At 28.0% G+C, this 20506-nt stretch overlaps 1 protein-coding gene across 3 annotated transcripts in view; it reads right to left on the bottom strand.

The window, feature by feature from the left end:
• The window catches only part of LOC111625093 (dihydropyrimidinase-like), a 25154-nt gene extending 6304 nt beyond the window's left edge, over positions 1-18850 (bottom strand). For 2 of the 3 annotated variants that reach the window (XM_023368123.1, XM_023368124.1), the window contains exons 1-15: positions 18586-18850; positions 18213-18285; positions 14709-14803; positions 12215-12288; positions 12032-12142; positions 11799-11957; positions 8012-8154; positions 6454-6522; positions 6270-6390; positions 6018-6174; positions 946-1087; positions 783-866; positions 530-709; positions 381-467; positions 230-297 (exon numbers count right to left, since the gene is read on the bottom strand). In XM_023368123.1, the coding sequence (XP_023223891.1) occupies positions 256-297; positions 381-467; positions 530-709; positions 783-866; positions 946-1087; positions 6018-6174; positions 6270-6390; positions 6454-6522; positions 8012-8154; positions 11799-11957; positions 12032-12142; positions 12215-12288; positions 14709-14803; positions 18213-18236 (1488 nt within the window). In that variant the 5' untranslated portion in view covers positions 18237-18285; positions 18586-18850 and the 3' untranslated portion in view covers positions 230-255. Of the gene's footprint in view, positions 1-105; positions 165-229; positions 298-380; positions 468-529; positions 710-782; positions 867-945; positions 1088-6017; positions 6175-6269; positions 6391-6453; positions 6523-8011; positions 8155-11798; positions 11958-12031; positions 12143-12214; positions 12289-14708; positions 14804-18212; positions 18286-18585 lie in introns of those variants that run through there. The other variant, XM_023368122.1, reaches the window with a different exon arrangement.
• Between the last annotated feature and the right edge of the window lie 1656 nt (positions 18851-20506).

Here is a 20506-nt window from a genome sequence, read left to right as displayed (position 1 = left end):
AATACAAAAATTATATAATATATATTATAATATGTATGTTTATATAATATATTGTATAATGAATTTTAAAATTTTATTTTAAAAATGTTTTGATTCATTATTATATAAAAATGTCTTCTTTCCAAGTATAATTAAAATTCAAATCCTCATGAATGTGTTCAATCCTAAAATTTAAATATATTTCAACAATAAATTAGATATTTTAGAAAGTAGTATATTAGAATATTACCTGTATATAAGATATTAAATCTCCAATTAACCAATAGAATTACGATCAACTTTTTTAGGCTGTCTAAACTACAGGAGAAATAAGGTAAATTATAATAAACTGATATAAATAGTAATGATAGTAATATAAAAGAAAAAAATGTTACATATACTTTTTCTCTTTGTTGTACTCGTGTATAAACATAAGGAGAATATGATGGAGTTGGAATAAAACGACCAGTACCAGGATTAACATTTAACTAAACAAAATAAAAATTGTTATTTCATATGTTAAAAGCATTATTTCCATTTAAAAAATTACCTTTCCATTGTCCACAACTACTCTTCCTCTTGATATAACATAAATAGGAACACCATGACATGTCATTCCTTCAAAAACATTAAAATCCACTAGTTGATGATGAGTCTTTGCCTGAATGGTTCGAGTTTTATCACCATTCCAAATAACAATATCTGCATCAGAACCCACTTGAATTCGACCCTAATATATAAATTTAATTAGAATCAGTAAATGAGAGTATTCATTTAAAAGATCTAAAATTATTTGCTTTTACCTTTTGGGGATAGATGTTGAATATTTTAGCTGTGTTTGTACTAGTTACTGCTACAAAACGACATGGATCAAGTTTACCTGTCATCTATTGTTAATAAATATAGAATTTCAAAAATAAATTTAATTTATATAAAATTAAGTTTATTAAGATGTTTACTACTTACCACTCCTTTCTCCCAAATAACTGACATTCTGTCTTCAACTCCATTTACTCCATTTGGAATCTTAGTAAAATCATTTGCTCCCAAAGCTTTTTGTTCCATAGTAAAAGTACAGTTGTCACTACCTGTTGTTTGCAAATCGCCACTTAAAAAAATAATGTATTATATTATATTTTCATTTACAATAATAATAATAATATCTTTTGTTATTTTACAAAAAACAACTTTTGACAATTAAAATTGTAAATATTAAGTACTGTAACTGTACTTAAATGTTTAATAATTAAATAACACAATTTACAAAACTTTTTAATGGAAACATTTTATTTATTTTACAATGACTTACAGTAATGTTGTAATGACAAAAATGGCTGATCCCCTGAATAACAAACATAACAATCCCGAAGAATAAAATTGAACATGTATAACATATAAAAAGAACATTTTTGCAAAATGGCATGTGAATTAGTGAGTAGATCAAACATAAAGAGTTTTTTACAGATGAATTTAAATCTATGAAGATCCAGAAAAGTAAAATTATTCAATAATTATAACAGACTTTTGATACCTGAAGAAGAAAGATTTAAGCATAACATTGAAACAAGTGTATGGGGAGTATAAACATATATCTCTAGAATTAAAAAGTACATGTATAAAAAGAAATTTAGGAGAGAGAAGACCATTAAAATATTTGTAGGAATAAATTCAAACAAAATAATTGATGCATTTATAAAAATCAGAGAGACTTAGGTAAATGCGGGCAACCTTGGGAGAATCACTTAGACAAATGTTTACTAGTTTATTTCAGAGGAGGTAAACTTTAGCTAATTCTAAGCAATTTATTCAAAATGGAAGCAGCCCAAATAGGTAGAGCATAATCTATTAAGGTTTGTATTGATATATTAGTAAAAAAGTGCCCAGACTGTACTTTTACTAGAAATTGCTTTGAAATTTCTCCACATCATGCCCCTATGGATTGAGATTTTTTTAGTTAATAGCTCTATATGATATTTAAAGGAAAATCTTAAATCAAAAACGACACCAAGATCCTGAACAGTATCAGCTACATCAAGAATGTGGTTATCAATATAAAAAGTATTGTGAAGATAAGCTCTAATCAGACTATAAATCATAATTTTGGTTTTACTTGCATTAATATGTAAGTTAAGGGTCTTAAATGAAGCATTAAGATCATCAATATCATGTTGCAATGAGTTATGACAATAATTAGCAAGTTTTATGTCATCAGCATAAGCATTTACAAAAGAACAGGTGATTCGAGAAATGGATTAATGTAGGCTATAAATAGTAAATTGCTAAATATAGATCCCTGAGGGACACCAAAAGTGTGTAAAGTAAAAGTCTGAAATTTTAATTTAACAGGAGCAATACAGAAAAAATTATTAATCTAAATTAAAATTTTATCATCAAATTCAAAAGTCTATTTATCCAATAGGGTACTAGGGACAACAGAGTCAAAAGCCTTAGCAATGTCAATACATATTACATAAGTAGAAAGTCAAAATTTTAATAAAATGTAATGCTGTGTTTCAAGGAGGTTACTTGTCATGGAGTGATGGTCTAAACCTGAATGTTGGACTGGACATAAAAGAGAAGTAATTGGAAAATACAAAAATTCATACAATGTTTCAAATATTTTTAACATTAAAAATAATAAGTTTAACATGGCCAACAGTTATTTAATAATAATACAATAAATATAAGTACAACTTTTAACCAAGAAAAAAATCTTTGTTTCAGCCATTTCCTTCCATTGTTCACACCATCAACAGTTCATAAAAATCACAAAAACCTCACAGATATGACCTTCCTTTGTAGGCTACTGCCTCCATAGTAAATATGCAAAAAATGATAAAAGTGTCATCTGGTGTTCTTGCCACAATCACAATACATTTTAAGTAAAAATAATATTATTGTGGCAAGAACACCAGATGACACTTTTATCATTTTTTGCATATTTACTATGGAGGCAGCAGCCTACAAAGGAAGGTCATCTCCATGAGGTTTTTGTGATTTTTATGAACTGCTGATGGTGCGAACAATGGAAGGAAATGACTGAAACAAAGCTTTTTTCTTGGTTAAAAGTTGTACTTATATTTATTGTATTATTATTTTTAACATTGTCAAAGCTAATGTAATCAAACAATAGGATTTTATTTCTTTTTTGGGAATGACAGAAATCACAGAATGGGACCATTTGGGAGGAATATAACTGGAGTCCAAAATTTGTGGAAAAGAGGAATGAACAAAGAGGCCATCAAGGGAGCAAGTCTTTTAAAAAAATAGATGGAATTCAATCAGGACTGTAGGTGGAAGTAACAAGAGAATTTATGACTTTTTAAGATCTGAAAATGTAAATAAATGATTGGAAGTAGTATTCCCCAAATGGAATGCAACAATATTCTCAGCATGTGATATTTTATACTGAGCTTCTGGGATTATGTTAAAGCAATGTGACTTAATGTTACTATTATATATATAGTATGTATATATAGATGATGACTGCAGACACAGTCATCATCTATAACAGGGGTCGCCAAAGTGGTCGATATCGACCCCCAGGGGTCGATGCAACATCATTGGGGGGTCGATGCGGCTAGGGAGTCGATTAGGGGGTCGATTGAGAAGTCGATGTGGCTAAGGGGTCACAACCTGTTTTTTTTTTTTTTTTTTTGCTTATATAGAGACCACAACGTTTTTTTTTTCTTTTCTTTTCTTTGCTCATACACATACACTTGTAATAAAACTTTATGGTGGGGTCAATGTAAGGCTTTGGAAAGTGGTTGGGGGTCGACGGTTAAAAAAGTTTGGCGACCCCTGATCTATAACATTGCCATGTTTTATCTTTGATTTTGAAAATTAGCCTTAGACAAAATTTATGTGGTTATTAAGAGAATAAAATACAGTTATATAGTTGTATTTTATTCTCTTAACATCATAATGGTACCAAGCCTTTGTATATAATCAATTAGAATGAATTAAAATTTTTCATAATTTACATTTCTATTAAGTAAAATGTGTTTATGTTTAATCAGTTTACAATCAACATCATTATTGTTATTTCTCAAAATCATTCCAATAATTCCTAGACAGAAGACATTCCAAGAAAATTTTGCAAAACTAACTCTTGCTAAAATAGTATTAACTCAGAAATTTTAATATAATTAATACTGAATCTGTTTGAAGATTCTGATGTAATATTATCTATATTATTGAATTTATGAATGATTTCTAATCACATATAAAGAAACACAATTTAAAACTTTTATTAAACATCTGAGATTAGCCTTAAATTGAGCAACAGTTGATTTAAATTTTACATCATCTAAATTTTACATAATCAAGGATTAAGATTTAATGAAGTTTTTATATTTGAATAGATCTTATAGTAAAATATAAGATCTATTCAAATATAAAAATTTCATAAAATCTAAACATAAATTAATGTTTATACACTGCAGATATGAATACTTTAGATGTAAAAATTAATGTCCTTATATGTGGAATATCAGACTTTTTCTACAAAAAGTCTAATTAGTTAATTTATTCATAAGATATTCATTACACACTTTCAAAAGTATGAAAAAGTATGAAAAATGTTTGAAATCCATAAACAAAATTTCATTCAGTTCTTGCCTCACCTAAGAAATCAGTCTGTATAGGAGATTTCTATTATGATATTTATATATCATGAGAGAAATAACAATCTCATACTATTTTAGATAAAATTATTAGAGAATAAAACTATTTTTGAGATAAAATTTTTAAAATTTCTTTCATCAAAATTGATTTTCTAATGACCATTTACAGAAAAAATTGTACCAAGAGTAATGCTAACATCATACTATGTTAGCATATAAAGAAGTTTTATAACTGAAATAATTCACAAAGAAATTTCAATTCTAAGTTTTATATATTACTTTGTATGCAAATAACATTTTCACCCTTCATTGAAGTTGAAAAGAGTTTTTCAAATCAAATTAAATCAGAGGAATGTTTATAATGTATGAATTATAATATATAATAGCCATAGCAATAAAAAAAAAACTATGTCTAGCTAGTAGTGGTACTCTCATCTTTCTCTGCAATATAAAATGATATCACTTGCATCAGCCATGTCAAAACAATATGATGAGAAAATGCTGGTAGCTTCATGTTATTTTGACAATGTGGAGTATTAAATTCCTCATTAAGGATAAAGATTTTTACAGTTGCTAGTCACCAAAGACTAAAACGTGCATATAAAGAAGTTTTCATAAGTGTTTGTAGCATTAGAGAATCAGATGATGGGTTAAACAGACATTATAGATTAGTCATACAGTAGTTAACTGTAGGATGATTCTAAAGGAATCAAGTAAGACAAATTTGATGCTCCTATAAGAGAGAATCAACATGTAGTAATTACTGCACATTTTGGAATCAGCTGTCATATAGTGCAAGCAATGGTGAAGAGTTAGAGATATCACAAAGTTTGTTCCCATTGAATCTGTTGATTTCTGCTGAGTGACCAGAAACTGAACTGATTCCCAACACAGTGCAGATTTGGCCTATTTAGATATTTTCCGATTTGATTTCATAAAAGAAGCAGCTGGAAAGTCAGCATTTAAAAAAATTATGAAGTAATCCAAGCTGTTTTTCATTTTGTGTGAACTATTGAAACAGATTTCTAACACAAAATATTTTCAAACTTAACAATGACAAATGTGTATTGGATCAGAATGGAGATTATGTATAAAAATAAATAAAAATACATAGATTAACTGACATGCAATATTTTTTTTTCAGTACCATTATTTAGGAGTAAAATTTTGTATATAGATTTTAGCAAATATATTTGTTTTTCCAATAAAGAAATCAGAAATACATTTTTTTAATCTATTATCACAGGATTTAAAGAAAATAGTTTCATGAATTTCAATTAGATTTTTGTAAATATTCCAAACTTATTTATCGATAAAAAGTTCTTTTTATACATTACGTGAAATCAAAAATTTTATTACTAGCTTTAAAGAATTTCTAAAAGCAATAACAAAATAAACTCTTTGTTTTAATACCTTGCTAATAAATCCATGAGATATGGAGGTGTTGTAGGATCAGGTCGAAGAGGAGGTGACATAATATAAGCTGCTGATCGATGCCAGCATTTGTCAAAGTATGGTGTTCCATCAGTTCCTAAACTCGCTGCAAGAGTTTCACCAAAAACTATATTTCCTATAGAAAGAGAATTATATTTTAAAAATATATATTGAAATTATAAATAATTGAAATCATGATTTTAATTAATTAAGCAATGTAAAAATTTTTACCTCTCTTTCTTTTTTCAGCTATTATATCTGCAGAACTTTTACTCATAACATGAACAACATATAAAGGGCAATTCATTTGATTTGCCAAAACTATTGCTCTGTGTGTTGCTTCAGTTTCAACCTATATATTTATATTAAATTAATAGTTAAAATAATTAAAGTTATTTTATAACAGCATACTTACTTCTTCTGGCCTGCTATATAAATGCCCTTCAGGGCCAGTAATTCCCATTTCTAGTAATTTTTTAGAATTCTGTTATAAAAAGACATTATAATGATTTTTAGTTATTAGATATTACTATAAAACTTATTTAAATCAAAAATTTTAGATTATTGTATGAAGTTGTTAAAATTAAAAAAGTTCAAGATAACAAATCAGTTAAGGATTTCATAAGATATAAATTTCAGTATAAGAAAAAATTAATGTTTAATTTGAATTTATGAAATATTTGATGTTTGCTTTAAAAAACTCAAGATTTAAATAATACTTGTTTATTGTAAAGATAGAATTTTAAAACAACTGCATTAGTTATATAAAACTATTTAACTAACTAATTGTATTTAATTTTTATTACTGAAATAATTCATAAACAAATTTCAATTCTAAGTTTTATATATTATTTTGTTTGCAAATAACATTTTCACCCTTTATTGAAGTTGAAAAGAGTTTTTCAAATCAAATTAAATCAGAGGAATGTTTATAATGTAAGAATTATAAATATATCAAATGGCCTAGAGTGAAAACTTCATAAGTCCTGAAATTATTTTCTAAGCTTTAAGTCAAGTTTACCCCTTAAAGTCCAAAAACACCTATGCTTTAACACTGAAAAATTAAAGCCAACATTTTAAAATCATTAAGTTTTTTAAGTGTTCAAATCCAAAATTTTTGGACTTTCAATTTGAAAATTGCAGACCTATAGATTCCCATTGTCATTTGTCTTTCTGTTAATCTCAAGGAGTTAAATAAATGAAAATAGAGACCAGATATGGAAAGATTAGAGGCCAGAGACCCTAATTAACTATATATAAACTTCTGATCTAGACCAGAAGTCATAATTTTTAAAATTAAAATATGATCAAAAATTGCAGCTTGGCATTGTGACAATGTCACAATAATTAATTGCTCATTTCTTGTGTTTCTACAAATGTTGCAAATTTTGTGTTATGAGTTTTTCACTCAATAGGCTATCAATATAGTATATGTACACTAGTGTGCAAAACTTAAGCAATACTGTAATTTTTAAGCAGACAGCCATGAAATTGTAGAAAGGCTTGTTGCGATCAATACAATGGACACCCAATTCAATAGAAATATGATTCATATTCAGAAAGAAGACGTCACAGGTGACATGAAAGCATGCAGTCAGTGCATGCAGTGCAAGACTACAGTAAAAAGGCTTTGATTCCATACTGTATGTGTTCTGTTCATTTTTCTGCTAGTATGCTTTCTTCACCCTTAAGAATAAAATACTGTCTCTGTATTCTGAATTTCGTGTCTCCCAGATGATTTCTTGAAAACTTACAGCAAAAAAAAAACAATTGTTGCTTAAGTTTTGCACACCAGTGTATTAAAGTGGTATAAAACAATTTTTTAATTATTAAATTTAAAACCTAACCTTAATCCATTTCTTTTACATGATTGCATGTAAAAAGTTATACCAAACTCAAATAATTCTATTAATATTTAATAACTGTATTAACATATTTATAGAAAAGTTATTATATAGTATTTCAAAACCTACTTCTTCAATGATGTCACCATTTTCAGCATGAACCAATGCTAGTGCCCCAACATTTTTGCAGGTTTCAAACACTTTTAGAATTTCAAAATCTTTTAACATCAAATTATTTTTGTATGCCATAAAAATTTTAAAGGAATTAATTCCTAATTAAAAAAAATATATATGTATACAAAAATTATAAAATCATTAACATTATTACAGTTTTATATTTTAAATATTAAAGAATAAATTATAAAAAATATATAAAATAACTGTAATTTTAATTGCAGGTATCACTTACCAACTGTGGGAGTTACATTGCAAGAAATGCCAAAAGAAAAGCTTTATGGATAATACAGAGTTAGGGGAAGAAGATATTGATTATATATTATATAATGAAAAATTTAAATTTATATCAAAAAAACAATATAACAAAAATTTTGTGAATCATATGAAATGAAAAAAATCTTAGAAGTAATCAAATTGGTTGAGAAGTACCATAGTTCTTAAAGAAGCTGTAAATTAAAAACTAATTCATTTTGTTTTTCAACTTTTTTAAAATTTCTTTGCAGGGAATCAGCAATATTTTCGGTTGTCATTTAAAGTTCAAACATATGCTTGGTGACTAGATCAATGTTTATAAAATGATCGATTGGTCATACTCTGTATGACATTAATAATATGTAAATAAAGCATTTATATTTATTTCATTTAAAATACAGTATAATTTATCAGTCATCAAAATATTAAATAATATTATATTACAGAAATTTTTTCTAATATTTTTTTATTAATTAAAATCTTGGTTAAAAATTGTATTATTTCAAAACTGCAGTTGAGAAAATCATAAAAATCTTTGTCAGATCACAGGATGCCTGAAAAATGAATTCCTGTCTATCACTACTCAATAAAGGTAACTGGAAAAACTAAATTTTTGTTATATTTCAGCAAAAATTTCTTTATAACAGTATATTTTTTTTTAATATATAAGCCATCCTCAGAATATATAAATTAATATTGTTAAATTCATATTCTGAGGATAGCCTCAAATTTAAATTTGAATATTATTTAAGTTTAATACTAGAACTACTAAACTACTTATTCTGACCATCTTTAACTTTTCATCTTTTTACCATTAATATTTTATTCTTACATTTCTAATATTTTAAAAGTTTTTATGTAACATTTTTCTAATTATATATATTTTTTCATTAAAAATAATTGTAAGTATTATATGTAATTCTCTATAAAACTGCCAAACCAGGCTTAAAGTTGATATAAAAACTGTACTTTGCATTATTATAATGGTTTACTTTATTTATTCTTCACATTTTATCTTTTTCTAATCAAAGATTTTCGGAAAATTTATTTTTTGTCACTTTGTCACTTTTTAGGAATGTAAGTGAAAATAGCGGAAATAGTAACATAATAGTAACATTTAGTTATTGGTCTGAAGCCAACAAAATTATTAACAGCTGACAAGGGTACCATAATATGAGCACCTTTTACAAAAAATATATTTTTGTGTAATTTTTGCTTTTTGTACATACAAGGTAGTACAAAATGTAAAAACACATAATAAATTCATTATTTACTAAAAATACAAGTGCATTTTTGTACTAATATATTCCAAACTTTAATTTACATTATAAATATATCTATCACTAAATTAATTTAAATTGTATACTCTCTATTAATAAAATTTTTCATTATATAAATAAGTTGACTGTTTATGTACTTTGATCAAAGTGACCAACATTAGCAATTCTACATACAAGTCTAGATATTTGTCAGTTATAGTGTTAACAATTACAGGAATCTAAAAATATTACTTACTGTAAAGAAATTTTAGCTAAATATAACTTAATTACATATTATAATAAATTTTTATAATTTGTGAAGTAAGATATAAAAACACGTTGAAAATTAGAACTACAGAAAATCAAGCCCAAATTATATTATATTAATTAGATATAATTGATGCCATACAGGTCCATTGTAAGCATACATGGTGAGTGTTCTGTATGATTAAGTCAGTTGAGTACAGAGTTGCCAATTTTCAGAGTAGCAAATTCTGAACAAATTGGTGGTAGAAAAACCACCACCAATCTGAAAGAATGTTGAAGAAAAGAAAAGCTAAGATCAAACTTGGGAACATTTTTTCCTTCCATTGATGATGATGGCTGAGATGGTAAAGGAATCAGTATATTGTTCTCACACTACAATAGACTGTTTGAATTTGGGTGAACAACCCCAGGAATTTTTCATGGGTAATACATTCTGAATATATCAGGCACTTGTTCTTTGCCATTTTTGTCACCTCTGTTGTGGACCTGGCTGATCCCATGATGGGCTTAAAAGGAAGCCTTCTTAGTGTCCACAAGAGAGTGAGACAGACAAAAAAAAAATGTAAACGAGTAGTATGTTTATGCAAACCAGAAAATAATTTGGATTAATTAGAGGTTCCAACTTTACATGATGAAAAAGGGACAAGCTAAAAAAGGAACATATCATTTGATTTTGAAGTTTATTTGAAGGGTATATTGTCATTATGCAAATAATGTTTGATTCTATGTAACATATCATTCATTTCTCAGAATATTTGTGAACAATTTTTACACTTTATCTGTATAGTTTGTAAAATTCCAAACAGTTGGAAACCCTAGTTGAGTGTCATGGAGGACCTTCGGTCAATCATCCCCAGTTGATAGGGCGTGACATGACCAGTATGGTTATATCTGCTAAATTAACTGGTCTGGAAGTGAAGATCAGAAAGAAGTCAAGAAATTTCAGATTTAAGTCCTGCTCTAGATCAATCTTTTCTTCTAGTTCAAACTATTAAATTTAATACAAAATGTGACTTATTTGACTACCTTTAGTCCAAATTAATATATCTGTATTTTTAATTACAAAGGTTAAAGTCTAATAATGAATCTGACTTTATCATTTAAATATTAAAAATTAGAAAATTCAAATAATCAAAAATATTCATAAAATTGAAATATCTATATATGAGGATAGTTTTTTTCAACTTCCGATGGTCCATAGAACAAAGACAAATGTAAATAACAAAATGTATTACCAAAAGTTAGAGACAAGCATGGTTACTTTTCAGCATAATCACCATGAAGATTGAGGCATTTGTCATATCTGTGGATGAGCTTTGCAATCTCCTCTTCACAGAATGTTGCTGCCAATGACTTGAGATGGGCCTTAATGTTGTTTTATAGATCATAATTAGTCCCAAATCTCTGCCCTCCTAATCATGTTTTCAGTTCAGGAAAGAGGTGGTAGTCTTCACACATTAAAGGTGTGAAGATTTCCACCCAGCTTGGAACTTTGTAAACACCCAGCATATAGTCCCGATTTAGTGCCGAGCGACTTCCACCTCTTTCCTGAATTGAAAACATGGTAGGAGGGCAGAGGTTTGAGACTAATGATGATCTTCAAAACAACATTAATTTTAAGGCCCATCTCAAGTCACTGGCAGCAACATTCTATGAAGAGGAGATTGCAAAGCTCATCCACAGATATGACAAATGCCTCAATTTTCATGGTGATTATGTTGAAAAGTAACCATGCTTGTCTCTAACTTTTGGTAATAAATTCATTTTGCTATTTACACTTGTTTTTTTTTATGGACCATTGGAGGTTGAAAAAAAAAACAGCCTACATATTTAAAAAGGTCAGATAAATACTTCTGACATATTTAAATATTTTTTGTGAAATATGAATTTAACATATATTGTATACTACAGTACAATATAATGTGTTTATATATAAATTTTAGTTTGTTATTAGTATGTACCTTTTTCTTTTACTAAAATTTCTATTTCTTTTTTCACCTTATCTGACCAAGATGCAACAACAACATGTAAACTATAATCACAACAAACTTTTTCATCAGCCCAGCTTCTCCATTTCTCATAGCCGTCCAATAAAGAATTTTTATCTGCTACAAAATCAACTGCAATGAAATACATATATATGTAAATTCATATTATTTTATATTTGCATTCTAATTATTTAATTTTGACATACTTATCATAGTAGTTCCTCCTGCTAAAGCTGCTCTGGTTCCAGAATAAAAATCATCAATAGTTACTGTTCCCATAAATGGGAACTGGAAATGAGTATGAGGATCAATACCACCTAATAATTTTTAATAAATAAGGAATTATAATAATTAAATATCTTATTATCACACAAAAAATAGTTATTTACCTGGAATTACATAATTTCCATTTGCTTCTATGATTTTAGTGTCTGATGAGACGGTTAGATTCTTATCAATCTTTCTAAAATTTATTTTAAAATAACTTAATTATTACATCATGTAATTATAATAGGAACTATTTAAAAATGAAAAGATTTCTATGAATAAAAGTTTTAATTTTTTAATTCATATTTTATTGCAAATACAGTACAGTGTTGTTTTATGCAAGAGTTGTGAATCAACAGATACTGTGTAAAATGAAATTCCAAGTAAATCTGTATTCGTTTCCAAATAGTCCCAGCTGACTGTCTAGACATGTAATCATTTACAACTGGCAGAAAAATGTTTAAATACATTTATGTTTTTGTAATAAAGAATAACAATTTAGTCTGATATTTTTGAATATACAAAGCAAAATTTTATTTTACTGTATTGTATCCAATACTTGAGAAAAAATACAGTACATGCAAACTAGAGTATTCACTAAAGTTAGTAGTATTCAGCACTTCTCATGTTCAAAATATCAAAATCTGAAAAAGAATGATTTGTTTCAGTGGCACCAGGAGTATATTAACCTAATTATTTGCCATCTGCAAAAACACAAATCTGCATATATCAATCCTATGTAAAACAAAATTCCATTGTATACTGACAAAAAATATATTGATAATTCTCATGAAAAAACTTTTACAAACATTATTTATTAAATTTCTTATAATAATTCTTCAGATCATAAATCTGTTTTAATTGAGTTTAATTATTCATTGCATTTAATGATTTTATACAAAAAATAAATTATAAAATATAACATCTTAGAGTAAATATGTTAATATATCAACATTAGAGTAAATATAAATTATTCTTTAAAATTTTGATATAGTAAGTAGGCTTGCCCAAGTAAGCATGTGGAAGACCTAAAATTAAATTGTTTAGTTTTGTTGAAAATTGAATCTGATCTTATCAAGGAAATTAATTTTGATAATAATGCAGATATTTTCATCAAAAGCACAGCTAAGCACACACCAATATAAATGTGCATTGGGAGAATTGTTCTGTACAGTATATGGTTGGCATGGATGCTTGGTGCAGCATTAGCTTGATGGTAGCATTTATGTACTGTACTTGGTCAAAATCAATTTTGGCCACCCTTACTCCCAGAACAATTGCCATAGAGAAGTCTTCTAGCATTTGCATTCTTGTTTGAACTATTTATAAACAACTTTACATTTATGTAACTTCACTGTATTAGGTTTATTATTTTTATTTACTATTCCTTCTTTTGAACATTTTTGGTCATTCTGCCAGTTGAGGTAGAGCATTGTCACTTCACCCATCAAGCCAGTCTTGAATGATTTTCAAAATAACATAAAACAAAATTACTTATTACTCCTTATAAATTTAAAGCTGCAAATTATGCAGTCCTAAATGTGTTTATCTGAATCTAGAAAATGGTTTTAGGCTAATTAAATGATGCTCTTTACTTTGTCATTAGAACTTTTATGATGTCTCTGTTCATTAAAAAGTTACAAAAAAGTAATCTTAAGGTCATTTTTATATTAAAGATCATTTTCCAGATCAACAAAAAATCCTGTCAGATTCTTGTACTGTACATTACTTATGTTAATTATCACACAAGAAACTCTAGTTGCTAAACAATATCTTTATTCAATGTAAAATATAAATTTTTGTCTATAATAACGTATTTTCTATTACCAGGACTTATTATACTGGCAGTATAATAAGTCCTGGTAATAGAAGATACGTTATTATAGATGAAAATTTATATTTTAGTAAGAAAAAGGACATTGAAGCATTTTAATTTATTCAATATGTCTGCCACTACTTAAGTGCCCCATAGTGGTCAAACATGACAGTAAGACAAAGTTAAACCCATTAACAACTTATTATATAACTATGCTAATAAAATCAATATATCTTTAGTACTTTTGGAATGAAAAGGATGCAAGAGACTTTTGACTCATCCTGTAAAAATATATCATAAAATTTAAAATGTCCTAGGACAAACTATAATTAAATTCACAGCAGACTCTCCCACATCTGTTCCTCTCTTATCTGGACTGATCAAAGACGAGCAAAAATTTTTGAAAATATTACTTGAAATATATTACTTGAAATCTTTCCATACTGCAGTGTGTACATTTAAAAAAATTTTTGTTAAAGTTGAACTGAAGTTCATAGAAGAACATAATGCATCAACCATCACTGATGTGATGATGATGAGGCATTGGTATGATGTAGCAGCTCATCAGCAAATTGAGAACAAAACAAACAACTTTAACACAATATTTTGAAAATTAATTGTAATTGTCAAAAATAAGTGTCAAAGTCAAAATAAACAATTTTTATACATACAGTAAGCATTTATATTACAGTCTTGTTTAAAAATTCTCACTCTCTTACTTGGATTTTTCTAATATCCAGATCACTCTCACCCACATTAGTTTGGATATGGGAGAGTCTACTTTATTACAATATACTTACAATATAATTCCATTTTCTACATAGACATCACCACTGAACGAAGCATCGTCATTTGTAATTAAACCATTACGAATTAATAATTTAGTATTTGCTTTCTGAAATAGAAAAATTAAAGTAAATGACATTAAATTATATTTATTCTCATATAGTATATCGTATTTTACTGAATAATAAAGTAATTTTTACAGTTTAATTTTGCAGCATGATGCATGTATCATACTTTAAATTAATTAGTAGTATGTAAAATAGTTNTATTGAAACAGATTTCTAACACAAAATATTTTCAAACTTAACAATGACAAATGTGTATTGGATCAGAATGGAGATTATGTATAAAAATAAATAAAAATACATAGATTAACTGACATGCAATATTTTTTTTTCAGTACCATTATTTAGGAGTAAAATTTTGTATATAGATTTTAGCAAATATATTTGTTTTTCCAATAAAGAAATCAGAAATACATTTTTTTTTTATTAAAGTGAAGTAGCATATCCAAACGTTCTGTATAGCTTGCTCATCAGCATTTCATTTGCTGACTGCAAAGGCTAACAAGTTCTCAGAAGTTTATCGGCCTTTATTTTTACTTAAAAAAATGGAAAAATTAAACAAAAATAAAGAATAAATTTTAAAAAATTCTAATGTGGTACATACTGTAGTAATGCTGATCTAGACAGGGTTCACAGAAGTTTGTCATTGTAAATTTTCATGAATTTTCCATTTTATTGTCAAAAATTTCCAGTGCTTTAAAATCATTAGATTTAAAGGTTGTTCTGTACTTACAGAAAAATTATTAAATTCATAACATAGCAATAATACAAAATTCTTTGTACACTTTTGTCTAAAGCTGAATTATCACCAACATGATTCACTTTGATAATCATCTATTTTTATGGTAATTAACTGTTTACAGCAATATGGTGCAAGTTATATACCAAAAGTTAGTATGCTCTACAATTGCTTCTAAAGAAAGCAGCAATGATTTCTTATAAATTTTGTAAAACTTCACCCAGATGGTAATTTCTGTATTAAAAGATTTTTATAAATTATAAAGTGATGAGGTGATGAAAAGACAATAGCAAGATTCAATAGCGAGACTCATGCAAAACAAAGATAAGAAAATAACTGAGTGACCAAGAATAGAATCATTAGGCTTTGTCTTTGTCCATGTGCATTTAAAAACAGTCTGGCTAAATTTGCAGAGATGCCAACCTACGAGTGGGCCATCAGTAATGCAGGATCATATCTCATGATTGGAAAGTGGGAAGAATGGGAAGCAATATCCCTATCCACTCTACTTCCAATATGACATCATTGCTCCAATTTTAAAATACTCAAACTATCTTCATTTTATTCCAAAGTAAGTTCTAATTAAATCTCTTAATTAAACTTCATAAAATTTAATTATATTATATTATTAAGCAATTAAATAAATAAATAAATAAATTCACTTTATCATAAAATGCTTAAAAGTTTGAATGTTTTTTAATAAATTATTTTATAATAGATTTTAAAATAAATTTAAATGGATATTTCTTGTTTGATAGAATAAAATTTTTATAATTGATTGGATCTGCTATTTCATCTTTATCAAGCACACATTACACAGTCTTTTCACTGGGCTTTTCAGTGCATCAGATTGTGATGTTAGAAGAGTATATGTCATTTTTAGATGTGAGTGTGAGCCATTTTTTGACAGATTTTAGTGCAACCATGTGACTTGATCATGCACAGGAACAATTTTTAGACACATCCTTAGCAAACTGGAGTGTTCACTGTACAGGTATACCTCGCCTTACGTCGGTAATTGGTTCCAGGAAAACGACGTAAGTCGAAAAACGACGTAAGTCGAATTTACCTGTCTCCGAATCTACTTATCACTAGGAAAGCATTTTAAATAATATATGGTTAATAAAAATCTATTTTAAGCTTACAAACAAATAAATTTTAGTTTTTAATATAGTACAAAAAAANCATATCTGTTCTCGACTTCATCTAACTGCGTTCTACAGATTAAGAAAGGACAGACAAACAGACTCCAGTGTGAATTTATATTTCATTTACAATAGTCAATAAATAAATATTGAATGCAATTTTCGTAATGCAGTCCAATATATATTTATTGACTTTTATAACTAAGATAAAACTGCAAAATATTACAACATTCAAGCTTTTCCTTCAATATTACAACAGAACAATAACATCAGAATCAAAGTAATGACATCGAATGGCCATGAAAAAGTTTTAAAAAAATCTATATGATCAAAAACATTCTAACTTTACAACGGTCTCTGAGAATGATGTTAGTATTCTTGTTCCTTATAATCGTGTTAGAATTGGAAAAAAGGCTATCTTAGTATTCTTAGGGGGAAAAGAGGTTTGGCTTGGTTTTTATGGGATATAGCAATGCAAATGATTTGGTGCCAAGGCGGATGTCTCTCGGAAGGACTTCCTATGGAAATCTGACCCTAGTTAGGTGAAGAAAACCTGAAAAATTCTATCTGACTAACCCGTTGTTCAGGCGCAAACCCACGACCCCAGTGTTCCATGCGACCATTGGCGTGGGCCTGGAAAGACAACAGAAAAACCTAAAGTATATGAAATGAAACTACAGAAAAATAACAATATAAATGAATACGCAAAGTATATAAATCGATAAAAATTATAAAGTTATTTCCTTAGTAAATTAACGAAATATATATTGATATAAGAGTATCTTATCAGGATCCTCTTATCAATAGTTCAGATCGAATCTTGATAGAATGTAGTATAGTGAATGTAGAATTAATTATAGTAAAATATTTTTCAATTTAACAATATATTACTGAAAAATTTTACAATATACTTGATGAGTGACTACACAACAAAAATAGAAACGAGTTTTTAGTATTTTTACAATCCCCTTTTCCTCAATATAAATTGAACTTTACTCATCTTTTCCAATTTTCTTCTCCTAGCTCTACTGAGTATATGAATTTCTACAATACAGTTAATTATAAAATATTTTCAGGAATTTAGGAATTTTAAATATTCTGAAAATAATTATCCACTGCAATAGCTTGTATTTATTTCTGCAGGAATGTCATATCAAGATCTGAATTAATCGACGCACCATTAACAGCAAATGAAGGAGAAACTTGGATGAATGCTAATGTCTTCTAGTTAGTTAATAGGCAATCTTCAGGTGTAGAATGCAAAATCTTTCGCACTTGTCATCTCCTTTTAATCTATGGCATAACCAAAGGGGTGCAAGGACGTAAATGTTCTTCCTAATATTAATTTTGTTCTATTTACCATTTATTTTATGTCATTCAAACAAACACTCAATGCCTATTTTATAATGTGTATGCCAATCAACTGCATAAACTTACAATGTAAGTAATTAAAGATATTTCAGAGAAATAAAAATTACATGATCTGGAGGAGTCATCACATATTATAATAGCATTACTTTGTGGATGAAAATAAATAATTCCAAAAGAGAAAAAAAATTATTTACAAACCTGAAAACGTTTATTGGCATCCATATTTTACTTCAGAAAAATATGAGATGAACTGTTTATCTCACCTTCAGTTCTAAAATCAAGGTTACAAAAGTTGATAAGAAATTATCTTAGATTTATCATATTCCATTTAATTAATTTTTTAATATTGGAATAGTAATCTTGAAAAAAATATATTATTATTATATAATACTGTATGTAGTTATATATTTTTATTTATTTAACAGACATTCAGCAAAATCATCATCATATTACATAAATACAGTAATGTCTGTAACGCTTGTTGGATCTAATAAACTACCGTATAAGATCTTTAATTAATTTGCGTATTTCTATACAGAATGTGATTTAGGATTTCTGCCTTGCCCCTTACTTTTTATTAATTCTCTCTCTCGAAAAAAGGAGTTTTTGTGGGAAAAACGATAACATTCACATACTCTCCGCCGCAGTGTAAACTTCCATTACTTAACGTCTAGACCAGTGATTTGCCGCGAAAATTTTTGAAGGTTATTAAATAAATTATTTTCGAAAGAAGCCCAAAGAACCCGTAATTTTATTTAAAATTATGTTTGCAATTTTTAAATAACATTTCGAGTGAGAAATACATTTTTTTTTTATTAAAGTGAAGTAGCATATCCAAACGTTCTGTATAGCTTGCTCATCAGCATTTCATTTGCTGACTGCTAGGGGCGTTGGCGGATGACGTTTTGAAGTGCCGCATGGGAAATAGACGATAGTCGAAACTTCGGCTGGAAACTGGCGACAAGCTTCTGCCATCTAGTGGCAGAATCTTGTGGTTCGAGGAGATAACTACACTTCACTCCATTTGTATCGCGTGTACTGTACAAGGAGACGTTTTTTGGGTATTAACTAGGTTTCTCATTTCCCCGTTCTTATGCTTGTCCTGGGATTCCGGGATAAAAGTGAACTGTTTCCGGGATAGAATTAATTATTTTTAATATATACAAAATATCATGAAATCGAATGATATAATTATTTTTCATTTTTTAAAGTAATTTAATACGTTCTGCAACTTCCAAAATCATATTAATAATGCTAAGATATATATTAAAAAGTACCTTTGAATTACGTAGAAATTTTCACAAATAGAAAAAATTCATTAAAGTTTGCTGGAAACTGCAAACAACAACAACAACAAAATACTTTGAATTGAGTTGAAAATTAAAAAAAAAAAAAAAAACTTGATCAAACTTCTAACTTAGATCAGACTCTTATTTTTGTAATGAAATGTCCCTTTCGAAAAGGCCCTTTCCGATTCAATAGATGCGAGTGGAATCGTGTTTAATGCATTTAAGAGAAGACAAATGTTATGTGTTTTTTCACTCGTAGCCTGGAAGATTTTTGGTTCGTTTCGAGGTTGTAGTACTTCTTTTGCTCTCTAGTATTCTTGATTTGTCTGTTGGAATCAACGATCGAAATTACTGTATTATCTAATGTTATACGACATCGTTACGTACAACGCATTGTGTTGCGATGTTTTGTAAACGTTCTTCCGTTACGTAATAAAAGGTTGGTGGCGCTGTTGACCCCTCGGGGAGCCGTTAGATACGGTGACCTCGTTTCACTCTCCCCTTTCCAGTGCTGACCTTCCGTGAGTCAAGACAGTGTATTCTTCGTTTCCCCCAAACTTTAACACATCGAGTGTATTCTTCGTTTCTTTGTTATATAACCAGTTACGCAAGTCTAACTTGTTTTTACTAATCTCTCCGACAAGTAACATCTAGTCTAACAGAATTTGCCCATGGCGTGATGATTCGTTGCTTCTGCTGCCGACATATAGTATGCACGTAAACTCTAAATTGGAACACCTCCAGAACTATTCATACACGTAAGTGTACACATTGAGCTGAATCTAGTGTCATTTCATAGAAGAAACGTAAAGAGCACCTGAGCAAAATTCCTGTAATTGCAATAAAATGAACTTTTTATCGAAATTAAAACTAAAATTTTTCTTCCCGAAAATCTAAACAGTATATTCAGGATAGTGCGTATAAATACCAAATTTGTTTCGGAAATTAGATCCTGTATATTAGTTATTACGACAAATCTAAATTCAGATTCAATGTATATTCAGTAAGTGGCATAAGCAATTAACATTTTTCCGATAAACGAATGCAAATTAATCCATCATAAGTCCATTACCGTATATTATAAATTTTGTTTGGTAATTACCTCGATCGATAAATCTATATTTTAGAGATTATTTCACTGATTGTAAACATACTGCTATCGTGTAATTATCTTTAAACCATATGATTTATTATAATGATTAT

This window comes from Centruroides sculpturatus, unplaced genomic scaffold (genome assembly GCF_000671375.1).
Source record: "Centruroides sculpturatus isolate CEXI.00-Female unplaced genomic scaffold, Cexi_2.0 scaffold295, whole genome shotgun sequence".
NCBI lineage: Eukaryota > Metazoa > Arthropoda > Arachnida > Scorpiones > Buthidae > Centruroides > Centruroides sculpturatus.
This window is presented reverse-complemented; position numbering and strand designations above follow the sequence as displayed.